The sequence below is a fragment of the Tinamus guttatus genome, unplaced genomic scaffold (assembly GCF_059628265.1).
Source record: "Tinamus guttatus ecotype Peru unplaced genomic scaffold, ASM5962826v1 Tinamus_guttatus_pri_ptg001241l, whole genome shotgun sequence".
In the NCBI taxonomy this organism is placed as follows: domain Eukaryota; kingdom Metazoa; phylum Chordata; class Aves; order Tinamiformes; family Tinamidae; genus Tinamus; species Tinamus guttatus.
This window is the reverse complement of record NW_028289775.1, coordinates 42,992-55,229: the sequence shown is the minus strand read 5'-3', so window position 1 is coordinate 55,229 and position 12,238 is coordinate 42,992. Positions and strand designations below refer to the sequence as shown.

At 69.2% G+C, this 12,238-nt stretch overlaps 1 protein-coding gene and 1 long non-coding RNA gene across 2 annotated transcripts; one reads left to right on the top strand and one right to left on the bottom strand.

Moving 5' to 3' along the window:
* The first annotated feature begins 58 nt into the window (after positions 1–58).
* Positions 59–1,511, top strand: LOC148590582 (uncharacterized). The gene is made up of 4 exons (XR_015914286.1): positions 59–169; positions 441–555; positions 1,324–1,406; positions 1,483–1,511. It is a non-coding gene; the product is annotated as an uncharacterized LOC148590582 (long non-coding RNA).
* Positions 1,512–2,808: 1,297 nt separating this feature from the next.
* On the bottom strand, positions 2,809–11,982 carry SIPA1L3 (signal induced proliferation associated 1 like 3). The gene is given in 21 exon segments (XM_088538850.1): positions 2,809–2,961; positions 3,198–3,287; positions 3,290–3,346; positions 4,193–4,266; positions 5,226–5,369; positions 5,524–5,716; positions 5,773–5,950; positions 6,055–6,258; positions 6,757–7,145; positions 7,221–7,336; positions 7,551–7,669; positions 7,805–7,954; positions 8,047–8,286; positions 8,358–8,632; positions 8,758–9,334; positions 9,427–9,584; positions 9,736–9,839; positions 9,909–10,083; positions 10,246–10,434; positions 10,551–10,681; positions 10,761–11,982. Coding segments are annotated over 21 exon segments (4,938 nt in total).
* Positions 11,983–12,238: the final 256 nt, after the last annotated feature.

The following is a 12,238-nucleotide window of genomic DNA, read 5'->3' as shown; positions in this document are numbered from 1 at the left end:
GCAGCGGGTGGCCCCCCCCCCTGACGCGGCGTCTCCTTGCTGTTTTGCAGCTAAGAAAGCGGCGGACGGCTCAGTCATAGCAAACGGTTATTGTGATTCTGTCTAGGCGGCTCGAAGAAAACCGGCTGCCCCGAGGATCTCATCTCGTGCGCCGACTGCGGCCGCTCCGGTACCGGGGGGAGCGGGATTTGGGGCTGGGGGGGCGCTTTTGGGGGGGGGGGGGGGGGGCATGCATGTGTGTGCAAACTTGTGCATGCACATTCGTGCAAACTTGTGCATGCAGGTATGTGCAAACATGTGCACCCTCCTATACACTTGTGCATGCACGTGCACCTTCCTGCACACTTGTGCAAGCTCACCAGGGACCGGGGTGGGGGTTCTGAGGAGCTGCCCCCCCCCGCGCACGTGGGGGTGACCGCTTTGCCCCCCGCCTCGTGCAGGGCACCCGTCGTGCCTGCAGTTCACGGTGAACATGACGGCGGCCTGTGCGCAACCTACCGCTGGCAGTGCATCGAGTGCAAGTCGTGCAGCCTGTGCGGCACCTCCGAGAATGACGTGAGCCCCCTTGCAACACCCCCCTTTTAGCACAAAAAAAAAAAAACCCTGCAAAATAATATTATATATATTGCAATTATATATTTTTAATTGCAATGCCCCATTTTTATTGCAATCCCCCTTTTTCTAATTTCAACACTGCATTTTAATTGCACCGTTTCTATTGCAAAAAAACTTTTATTGCAAAAAAAGCTTTTTTATTCCAACCTTCTGCTTTTTATTGCAAAAAAATAATTTTATTGCACCCTGTTTCTAATTGCACCCCCCCCGTTTTTATTTGCACCCCCTCTTGTGAAAAAACTAATTATTGAAAAAAATTTATTGCAGCTCCCCTTCTTAATGCAACCTCTCTTTATCGTATCTCCTTTTATTGCAAAAGAAATGCCCAAAAAATTTAATCCCCCCCTTTTATTGCAAATCATCCTCTTTATTCAACTCCCCTTTTGAATTACCCTCCCATTTTAATTGCAACCTCCCACTTTTATTGCATCCTGCCCTTATTGCAAATCTCCCTTTTATTGTCCCCTTTATAACGCAAAGACACATTTAATTGCCCCCCCCTCCTTTTTATTGCAGAAAATTCCTTGTGTTGCACCTCCCCTTTCAGATTGCACCCCCCCCTTTTATTGCAAAACCGCCTATTATTGCTCCTCCCTCTTTTTACTGGGGAAAAAAAAAAAAAACTCCACATTTATTTGCACCCCCCCCCCACAGCTTTTTAATGTAAAAAATTCTCTTTCTTGCACCCCCCGCGTTGCGGCCGCCCAGGACCAGCTGCTCTTCTGCGACGACTGCGACCGCGGCTACCACATGTACTGCCTGAGCCCCCCCCATGGCGGAGCCCCCCGAAGGTGGTGTGCGCGGGGGGGCGCCGGGGGGGCGCGCGGCCGGGGCGGCCCCGCTGACGTCCCCGCGCTGTCCCCGCAGGCAGCTGGAGCTGCCACCTCTGCCTGCGGCAGCTCAAGGAGAAGGCGTCCGCCTACATCACCCTCACCTAGGGGGAGGGCCCGGAGGGGCCCCCGAATCCTTGGAAAGCCATAACGGAGCCGGGGGGGGGGGGGGGGCACGTTGCATGATGTGAAACGGGGAGGGGGGGGTTTGGTGTCTCCCCCGTTTCCCTTTTGTTCCCCCCCCCTTCTTTTGCCCCCTCCCCCTCTGTGGGGGGTATTTATTTTATTTGGGGGGGGTGGGGTGGGGGGGGGTTGTTGTTGTTCTTGGTGCAAAGAGGGGAGGGATTGGGGAGGGGGGCAAAAAAAAAATAAAAGGAAAAATGCAAAAAGCGCCGGTGGGGGAGCCCCCCCCGCTGCCCCCCTCCCGGGGGGGTCGTGTCCCCCCCCATGCCGCCCTCCCCTCCGTGGTGTTGTTGGTGCCGCGCCGTGTGTTTGAGTGTCCGTGCATTAAACCGTGCTCCGAGAGCCCGGCCTGGCCTGGTTTCGGTCCTGGTTTGCAAGGGGGGGGTCCCAGTTTGCAGCAAGGTCCCATTTTGCAGGGGGGGGTCCTGGTTTGCAAGGGGGGGGTCCCAGTTTGCAGCAAGGTCCCATTTTGCAGGAGGGGGGGTCCTGGTTTGCAAGGGGGGGGTCCCAGTTTGCAGCAAGGTCCCATTTTGCAGGAGGGGGTCCTGGTTTGCAAGGGGGGGGTCCCAGTCTGCAGCCTTCACAGTGACGTTGACCCCTATTTTGGGGTTGGGGGGGGCACTCCAGGGCTGGGCTTTGCATGGCAGGGGGTCTCCTCCCGCCCCCCTCCCGTCCCAGTGCCAAAATGTAAAAAACCAGTAAAAACCCCAAGAAAAGAGCAGCGAGGCAGCGCAGCCAGCGTAGGAACGGAGCCATTTATACAAATATAGTGTTTTATAAAGAACATTTACAATTCAACAGTCTGGGGGGCAACAAAACGGGGGGGGAAGGTGTCCTGGGGGGGGGGGGGGGTTGCGCTTCCCAAGCTGCTCCCGCCGGGAAATAACTTAGCTTGGCCAAGGAGCCGGAGCGCCGGGAATGCACGGGGGGAGTGGGGAAATGGGGGGAGCACGGGGGGGGTCGGCGCCACGTGGACCCCCCCCTTTTGGTGCCCCTTATTGCTCCAACCCACCTGCGCGCGGCGCGGCGCATCCCGCTGTCTGCGCATCCCGTGCATCCCGCTGTCTGCGCATCCCGCTGTCCATGCATCCTGTGCGTCCCGCTGTCCGCGCACCGGGATGCAGCCGGAGCCGGGGGGGGCGGTCCCGGTGTCCCCCCCGCTGCCGCCGGCTCCGCGCGCTCACGGCTCCTCCTTCCCGTCGGCGGCTCCGGAGAAGATCCGGGCGAAGCGGCGGAGCTGCTCGCTGGCCGTCTGCGACTCCTCCTGCAGCCGCTGGTTGTTCTGCCGCAGCGAGGCCACCTCCGCCTGCAGCACCACCTTGTCCTGCTTCTCCTGCCGGGAACGCCGGGATAGCGGGGGGGGCGCTGGGAATGCCGCTGCTGAGCGCCCCCCCCAGCCCTCCGGAGCCCCTGGGGTTGCTGCCGGGCACAGCTCCGTGGGGCCGCATCCACGCGGGGCCGCATCCACGCACGGCGTTCCCGCTCGGAGACACCCACGCTCATCCAAGGGGGCTACTTTTTGGGACGGGGGGATGAAGGATACGGCTCCGTGGGGCCATTCCCGCCCACCTTCTGCAGGTCGCAGTGCAGCTGCTTCAGCATCGCCTCCAGCTGGAACAGCTTCCCCGGCAGGTCCAGCGGCGGCTCCTGGCTGCGGGCGGGAACGTGGGGGGTGACGCCGGCGCCGGCCCCCCGTGTCCCCCGTGTCCCCACACTGGGTGACGCCGGGCGCCGTCCCCACGCGCTTCCCCCCCCGTCCCCGCGCATCCACCCGTCCCGCATGTCCTCCCCATCCCACGCATGTCCCCCCGTCCCCGCGTGTCCACCAGTCCCGCGTGTCCCCCTGTCCCGCGTGTCCCCCCCATCCCATGCGTGTCCCCCCGTCCCGCGTGTCCCCCCCATCCCCATACTGTCCCCCCGTCCCCACGCTGTCCCCCCCATCCCCATACTGTCCCCCCGTCCCCGCGTGTCCCCCCGTCCCGCGTGTCCCCCCCTCCCGCGTGTCCCCCCCATCCCCATACTGTCCCCCAGTCCCCGCGTGTCCCCCCCGTCCCGTGTGCCCCCCCCGTCCCGTGTGTCCCCCCGTCCCGCGTGTCCCCCCGTCCCCACGTGTCCCCCCCATCCCGCGTGTCCCCCCCGTCCCCACGTGTCCCCCCCATCCCACGCATGTCCCCCCGTCTCGCGTGTCCCCCCCATCCCCATACTGTCCCCCCGTCCCCACGTGTCCCCCCCATCCCGTGTGCCCCCCCCGTCCCGTGTGTCCCCCCATCCCGCGTGTCCCCCCGTCCCCACGTGTCCCCCCCATCCCACGCTGTCCCCCCGTCCCCACGTGTCCCCCTGTCCCGCGTGTCCCCCCCATCCCATGCGTGTCCCCCCGTCCCGCGTGTCCCCCCCATCCCCATACTGTCCCCCCGTCCCCACGCTGTCCCCCCCATCCCCATACTGTCCCCCCGTCCCCACCTGTCCCCCCCGTCCCACGCTGTCCCCCCGTCCCCGCGTGTCCCCCCGTCCCCACGTGTCCCCCCGTCCCGCGTGTCCCCCCGGTCCCACCTCCCAGCGGCCATGCTCCGCACCGGCGCGGCGCTCTCCGGGCTCGGCGCCGGCTCCGCCAGGGAGAAGAGCGAGACGGCGCGCTGCACTGCGGAGCCGCGCGCGTCAGCACGGGACACCCCGGGGGCGGCCCGGGATATGGGGACGTGGGGGGGAAAATCCCACCCAATGCAGGGATATCTCCCCACTCCGGAATCCCCACCCCTGATCCAGGAATCTCCCTGATCCTGTGTTACTAATTTGGGAATTCCCCTGATTTGGGGATGCTCCTGGTCCAGGGATGCTCTGATCTAGGGATGCCCCCAGTCCAGGAATCACCCCCATCTGGAAATGCCTCTGACCGAGGGATGTCCCAATGGGGGAATGCCCCTGGGTCCAGGGATGCCTCCATTTTGGGAATCCCCTGGGCCAGGGATACCCCCAAGTTGGGAATCCCCCGGTCCATGATGCCCCAATCTGCAGATGTGCCCAATCCAGGGATGCCCCAATCCAGGAATCCCTCCCGATCTGGGATGCCCGGGTTCCACGGCAAGGCTGGTGGTGTCTCCCAGGGCGCCGGGGCCAAGCGCCTGGGAACCGGCCGCTTTCCAGCCACTTCCTGGCTTTGTACGGGATCCGCAGGGATCCGGCCCCGCTCCGCTCCCCCGGAGCGTCTCCCATGCGCCTCATTCCCGGCTCCGACCCGTGCGCGCCCCGAGGACACGTGGCAGGAGCCGCCCCGTGAACAAAGCGCCGGAGCGGCGGCGGGAGGAGGGAGCGCGGCCGGGAAAGCCGGTCGGGCCGGGAAGAGGGAGCCCTGGAGCCCCCAGGGAGGCGGGAACCGGCGCGGGGCCGGCTCCGCTCCGGAGCGGGGCGGCAGGAGCGACCGGCTCTGCCGGCTCGGCCGCTAGCGCAACTGGAAGAGCCCACAGGGCTGGGAATGCAACGGGAACGCTGCCAGGACTCATGGGGACGGAGCCGGGAATGCAACGGGAATGATGCACAAGGCGATGGGGAACCGGGCCCTGCGCGCGCTGCAATCCGCCGGGATGAGCCCCCGTCTCCTACCTTCGTAGGCCTTGGCCGCGTTGACCAGGCTGGACCACTCGAGCCCGGCCGCCGTGTCCGGCAGCGGCATCATCCCGGGATCCAGGCGCCGCATGGGCTTGTCCCGCGAGTCGGCCAGCGACAGCTCCGACGCAGAAATAGTCGCTGGAAAAGGAGCAGGAGAGGGAAGGAAAACGTGGCGTGAGAGCGAGCTGCGCCCGCGGGAGCACGTGGGACCATCCCGGGGACGCGGAACGTGTCCCGCGGCTGCATCCCGGGAACACGCAGCAGGAAGGGAGGCTCGGAGGCCGGGACTCACCCTTCTTCTCCGGGAGGCCGCTGGCGGCGGGTGGGTGCTGCCGGCGCCCGGGCAGGGTGCTGGACGGGAAGGCGCTGCCGAAGAGCACGTCGGCCGCGAGCGCCGGCTCGAAGGCGCCGCCGTAGCCGCCATCCCGCCGCCCGCCGCACAGGCTCTCGTCCGACAGCGTCCGCTGCAGCGGCTTCTGCGGGGACTGGCGCAGGGACACGCGGTCACCCCGCACGCTCGGCGGCACCCGCGCGGCGGCACCCGCGCGGCGCTCACCCCGGCGCGCTCGGGCTCGGGCGCCGCGCTGTCCATGATGATGAGCTTCTTGAGGTCGTCCTCGATGGTCGACTTGTAGCTCTTGCGCGGCGAGCGCAGGTCGCGCAGCGACGCGCGCAGCCGCGGCTGCCCGAACACGTTCTTGGTGCTCACGTCCACCTGCCTGCCGCGGGGCCGAGCGGGGGCTCAGACGGCGCCGCCGGGGCCCTGCCGGGGCTCCCTTTGGAGGAGCGGGCAGAGCTTCGCCCGCCCGAGAGCAGCACTCACTTTTTGGAGTCGGCCGAGCGAGCGGGACCGTCGTCGGCGCGCTTCCAGCCTGACGCCTGCTTGTTCCTGACCGTCTGCTTGGAGAAGAAGGATTTGGGCACCGAGGCCGAGAGCTGGAAGGAGCTGGGCTGCGAGGCGTGCGTGGGCCGGGCCGCGTCGGCCGAGGGGGCTTTGTAAGCGGGGTAACCCGCCCGCGCGGTCAGGCTGCCACAAAACACAAGCTGGTGAGAGCGAGGCTCGCCAAGGGGACGGGGCACCCCTTCCCACCGCCCCCTCCACCAAAAATCCCCCCTCTCCGAGTAGGAGCATCTGCAAATCCGGCATCTCCCGGAGAACCTCCGTTCCCCCGAGGGAGCCGGAGCGGTGCCTGGCTCACAACGTGCTTGCAACGCGTTTGCACTGCACTTGCAACGTGCTTGCAATGCAGTGTCCTTGCACTGTGCTTGCAATATGCTCGCAACACGCTTGCAACGCACTTGCATTGTGCTTGAGACACAGCCATGTGTTTGCAATGTGCCCTCAATGTGCTTGCAACCTGCTTGCAACGTGCTTGCAAAATGCTTGCAACGTGCCCTCCATGCGATTGCAACGTGCTCGCAACCTGCTTGCAACGTGCTCACAAAATGCTCGCAACCTGCTCGCCGGCCGCAACCGCCGGTGCGCCAGGCGAAGGGAGGGCGACCCGCGGAGCCCTGCGCTCACCTGGGCTGCTTGTAGGGCTCGGGGCTGCCCGCGGCGGGGGCGGCCGCCGGCGCGTACAGCCTGGGCCGGTAGCCCTTGGCGCCCTGGCCAGCGGCGGCCGCGGCGGGCGCCGGCTCCGGCTTCTTGTCGGCGGCACGGGCGCCGCCGTCGTGGCCGCCGGGCGCCTTGGCGAGGGGGTCGCGCTGCGGGGCCGGGCGCGCGGCCCTGGCGCCGGCCGCGTGGAGCGCCGTGTCGATGCCGCTGTCGCTGGAGCCGCCCTTGGACAGCGGCTCGGGCTCGGGCTCGGCGCCGTCGGCCGCGTCGAACCAGCGCTCGTCGCTGTGGCCGCTGCTCGAGGCGGTGCTGGACAGCGTGTTGCTGCTCGAGTGGCTCGAGTACGGCGCGTCCCCCTGCGCGGGCGGCCGCGGCGCTCAGAGCGGCGCCCGCACGTCGGGGCGCCGCCGCGGCCGCCCGCGCGCGCTCACCTTGGAGTGCCGGCCGGGAGAGTCCTTGGCCGCCGGCTCCGCGCGGCCGGGCCGCCTGCCGCCGCCTCCCGCCGCGGCCGGGAGCCTCGACTGCGCTGGCACGTGCCACAGCGGCTCTGCGAGGGGACACCGCGGTGTCACCGCCGCCACAGAGACCTCCCCGTCATGGGGATGCTGCTCCCAAAGGAAGCGCCTTTGGAAACCCGGCTCCCTGCACCGCGGCGGCTGCTCCCAGGAAGCGGCCGTCGGCTCTGCCTGTTTTTCCAGGCTGCTCCCGGGTTTTCCCGGCTCTCTGCAGCCCCGTCCGCCCGGAGGAAGCAGGGAGCTCACCCGGCTTGTGCCGCTCCATGGTGCTCTCGTGGCTGGGGAGGCCTCCCGACGAGGAGTCTCCGCTGGAGCCGACGTCGTGCGGCTCCAAGGGCAGCAGCGGGCGCTGCGGGGCCGCGTACCTGCGGGGAAGGAGGCCCTCGGAATACGGGGTGCACAGGGAAAGGGGGATACGGGAAACAGCACCTGAAGCCGCTGGGAATCCCGCGGGAGAAGCCAGGTCCGAATGTGTCCGGCTCGCTCCAGCATCCACGTACCTTTCCGGAGACGGCTTGTAGCGCGCGTAGGCGGCCGTGCCGGTGCCGGGGCTGGAGAAGCTGCCCGAGGGCTGCCGGTAGGGCTGGCCCCTCTCGGCCACGGCCGGCGCGGCCGCGGCGGGATGCGGCGTTTCGGGGAAGCTCACGGGCCTGATGCGCCGGAGACAACGGGAAGAGGGTCGCGCGCGCTCCCCCCGCGCCGCCGGCGCCGCGGCCCGCGGGACAGAGCGTCCCCGTCTCACCTCTTGCCGTGCGGCGGCTGCGGCTCGCGGTACGGCACCGCGGCGCCGGCCTTGGGCGCCCGGCCCAGGGACTGGCCGTGGGCCGGCGCCTCGGGCCACTTGGGCGGCGCCGCGTTGTGCGAGGCCGGGCCGCTCCACTGCCACGCGGAATTGCTGCGGAACGGCGGCCGGTAGCCGGCCGGGAAGCTCTCGGGCTCCTTGTGCTCCGCGCCGCTCGTCTCCAGCGCCTCCGCCCAGCCCCTGCGGAGGCGACGCCGGTCGGGACGCGGCAGCGCGGGACGGATCCCGCGGGAGCGCCCGGCGGCCCCTACCTGCGCGGCGCGCCGTCCTCGTGCGGCGGCACGATGACCACCTTGACGGTGACGGAGGTGCGCAGCAGGTCGATCATCTGCTCGTGGCTGAGCGTCACCACGGCCACCTTGCAGATCTCCACGAGGCGGCTGCCCTGGCGCAGGCCGGCCTGCCAGGCGAAGCCGTAGTCCTCCACCTCGGCCACGGTGCCGTCGTACTTGACGTGGAAGCCCAGCTGGCCCAGGCCGTTGCGGCGCAGCGTCATGTCCACCGTCTCGCAGCCGGACGTCGTCACCTGGGCGGCAGAGGGGACCGTCACCGCGGCAGCTCCGCCGAGCCGGGAGCGCAGCCGCGGCGCCCGCGATGTCCACGGCACCGCGCTGGCGGCGAGGGCAACATCCCGGGGGTTGCCCTGCTCACCTTGAGCCGCTGCACGATCTCCTTGACGTCCTCGGGGCCTCCCTCGGGCGCCCGGATGAAGACGTGGTCCCCGCGGCCGTAGAAGACCTTGAGGGTGGCCGCGTCGGCGGTCCAGCCGATCACGTCGCCGCAGAAGCAGTTGAACACGACCTCCTTGGTGGCCAGGTCCAGCAGCACCACGAACTCGTTGGAGATGCCCAAGACGCAGTCGATCTCGGCCCCCTGCGCAAAGTCCTGGGCGGCCACGTGCCAGGCGATGGCCCCGGCGCTGAGCTGCTCGGCGCCCGCCCGCGCCTTCGTCTTCTCCTTCTTCTTGGAGGCCAGCGAGATGAGGTTGAACTTGCCGCTGGAGTCGATGGGCGTGTTGGTGACGCAGTTCTCGGCCAGGTCCTTGAGGTACTCCTGCCGCGTGCGCGTGGCCATGGTGTGGAACTTGTCCGACTTGTGCGCCGCGTTCTCCGCGTTGATCACCTTGGCCAGCAGGAAGTCTCTAAAGACGTCGGACTTGCGGAAGGTGACGCAGCTGGGGATGGGGGGCCCGAAGGGCGGCACGTCTTTGGACCGTGTCACGGCCACGCTGCGGGAAGGAGAAGCCGGAACGGTTCAGGAGCGCTGAAGGACGGAGCGGAGCCGGCGCCGAGCGCGCCGCGGCGCCCTGGCCACCCGTACCTGTAGCAGACGCCCTCGGTGCAGGGGTTGTGCGCGCGGACGATGATGAAGACGTGCTGGAAGTGCGAGCGGATGTTCTGCGGGGTGAAGGGCAGCGCGCCGGGCTCCTGGAAGATGATGGTCACGATGTCGTTGCCGATGTGCCTCTTCCTCAGCAGCTGGCAAGGCCGGGGAGAAGCGGAGCGTCAGCGGCGCGCGCACCCCGACGGCACCTCCCGGTGCCCAGCGGCAACGCGGCGCGCTCCGAGCCTGCAAATCCGGCAAGGGGACAGGGGGCTGCCGGCGCCGTCCTCGCGCGCGGCCGGTCACCTGCTGCCGGTTGTTGGGCGTGTAGGGCAGCATGGTGGAGACGTGGAACATGATCTCGTAGTCCTGGTACGTGGTGTAGAGCGAGTGGGTGCCCGTGGAGTCGGCTGCGGGGCGACGGAGGCCGTGGGCACGCGGCTCGGGCCGGCCCGGCGCCCCCGCGGCCCCGCACTTACTCTTGGTGTCCAGCTGCGCCGCGTACTTGCCGAAGGCCTTGAGCGAGACCTTCTCGCCGAGCAGCGCCAGGAACTCGTCGAGCGCCGGCCCCGCGGCCTCGTTGTTGTACATCTCCTCCTCCGAGCTCTGGCCCGCTTTGCAGTACAGGATGCCCACCTTGTGCTTGCGGCAGAGCTGCGGCGGGGGAAGCCTTGGAGACGCCGCCGGCGCGCGGCGGCACCCCGGAACGCTCGCACCGCCCGTGCAGATCCCGGGATCCCCGCAAGCCCCAGAGGAAGGGAAAAACTGGGAAAGGGTCTAGGATCTCCCACCCTGCGCCCCCCGGGCCCTGCTCACCCCCTGCTCGTCCAGCTTCAGGAGCTGCTCGGTGACCTTGGGCGTGCTCATGGCGAGCCGCAGGCAGTGGATGTTGAGCTCGGGGACGACGTACTCGAGCACGTCCCGCAGCGGCAGCCCGCGCACCGTGCCGTGCTTGGTGGCCGTGGGGGTGGCATCCTCCAGGACGGAGCCCCGCAGGGTGACGAGCTGCAGCAGCGAGCGGGGCCGGGGCCCGCGGAGCGTTGGCGCGCGTGCGGCGCCCCGTCGAGCGCAGGCACAATCCCGGGGGGAAAAGCCAGGTTTTCCGCGCTCCGGCGCCGTACCTCGCTGGTGCGGAAGATGATCCGGTACTGGTACTGCGGGCCGTGCTCCTTGTGGTCCTCCAGCTTCTCCCGCTTGATGCTCACGGCCACCGGGCCCAGCTTCTCGTCCACGCCGAAGTAGTTGGAGTGCTCTGCAAGTGGGGCCGCGGGCGCCGCCGTTACGCGCCTGTGGGGAAGGCGAGCTCACTGCGAGCCCCACGGTGCCCCTACCTTTGCCGTGGAAATGGTCCCGGTAGTAGCGGGCGCCCAGGTCCACGTGCTCCACGCTGTAGTGCTTGAGGCGCCCCGGGTTCCTCTGCAGCTCCTTGGGCACCTCCAGCACGGAGATGCCGGCGTTGGTGCAGCGCGGGCGCGCCGGGAGCTCCCCGAGGGCGCCGTCCGGCGCGGCGCCGCCGGGGGAGCCGGCCGAGGCCCTGGAGAAGCTCACGTTGCGCTCGCTGGCGCCGCCGATCTCGTTGCGGAAGTGCGGGCAGCTCAGCAGCAGCTCGTTGCTCGTGTTGTCGCCCGCGTCGTGCTCCAGGTTCTCCTTGCAGTTGAGGTCCTCGGTGCTGGCGAAGGCCGGCTCGAGCGCGCCGAGGCCGTAGGCGCGCGCCAGCGCGGCGGGCACGGCCGAGGCGGCCGAGGCGCCCGTGGTGGTGTTGCGGCGCTGCGCCACCACGGCGCGCTTGGCCGCCACGGCGTTGAGGTCGAAGAGCAGGCTCTGCACGTCGTAGTGCGCGAAGCTCTTCTGGCACCGCCAGGCCTTGCCGGCCTCGGCCGCGCGGGCCTCCTCGGCCTCCTTGCCGCCGTCGCCGTCGCTGCGGCCGCTCCGCAGCTTCCTGAAGATGGAATCTCCGCCGCCGCCGGCGTCTCCCTTGGGAGCCTTTTTGCGCGGCTTCTCCTTGGGCGGCTCCGGCGGGCCCCTGGCCTCCGCTTTGGCGGGGAGGCCGTCGTGGCGGCGCGCAGGGCCGCGCGGGGCGTCGCGGGCGCCGCGCAGCTCGTTGAGCATCTCGAAGAAGCTCTGCTCCGAGACGCCCTGCGCGTCGATGGACGACGTGCTGCCGTACTCGCGGAAGAGCGCCGCGCCGCCCGCCAGCCGCGCGCCCCGCGCCGCCTCGGCCGCCTCGGCGCCGTCGCACTCGCTCAGCGTGAGCTCGCTGCTGCTGCGGTGCCGCAGCGGGGCCGCCGCGCGCGGCCAGCCCTCCTGGAACTCCACGTCCTTGGAGCGGCGCCGCGCCAGGCGCTGCAGCGCCTTGAGCCCGCCGGGGTGCCCGTTGGCGACGCCGCGCGCCCGCCCGCCGCCGCCCGCCGCCTCCGCCGCCTCCTTGGGCGCTTGCTCCCGCTTGGGGGGCCACTCGGCGATGCGGGCGCGCACCCCCATCCTGGGCACGGCCGGCGGGCAGGCGGGCGGCTCGGCGGGCGGCTCGGCGGCGGCGCCGCGCGGGGACGTCATGGCGTGGGGACGCGGGCGCCGCGGCCGCTGCTCATGGCGGCCTCAGCCCTCGCGGCGCGGGCGGCCCCCGCGCGCGGCCCCGACGCGGCGCCCGTCCCGGCGCCGGCGCTGCCCCATGTCCGCGGCGCTCCGGATCCCTCACGGCAGCCCCGGGGCGGCTCCGCGGCGGCTCCGCGGCCGTTGACTCCAGGCCATCCTGCAGGGGCGGAAAGGGAGCGGAGTGAGGCCGGAATCGCTCCGATGCCGCCGCGCGCTC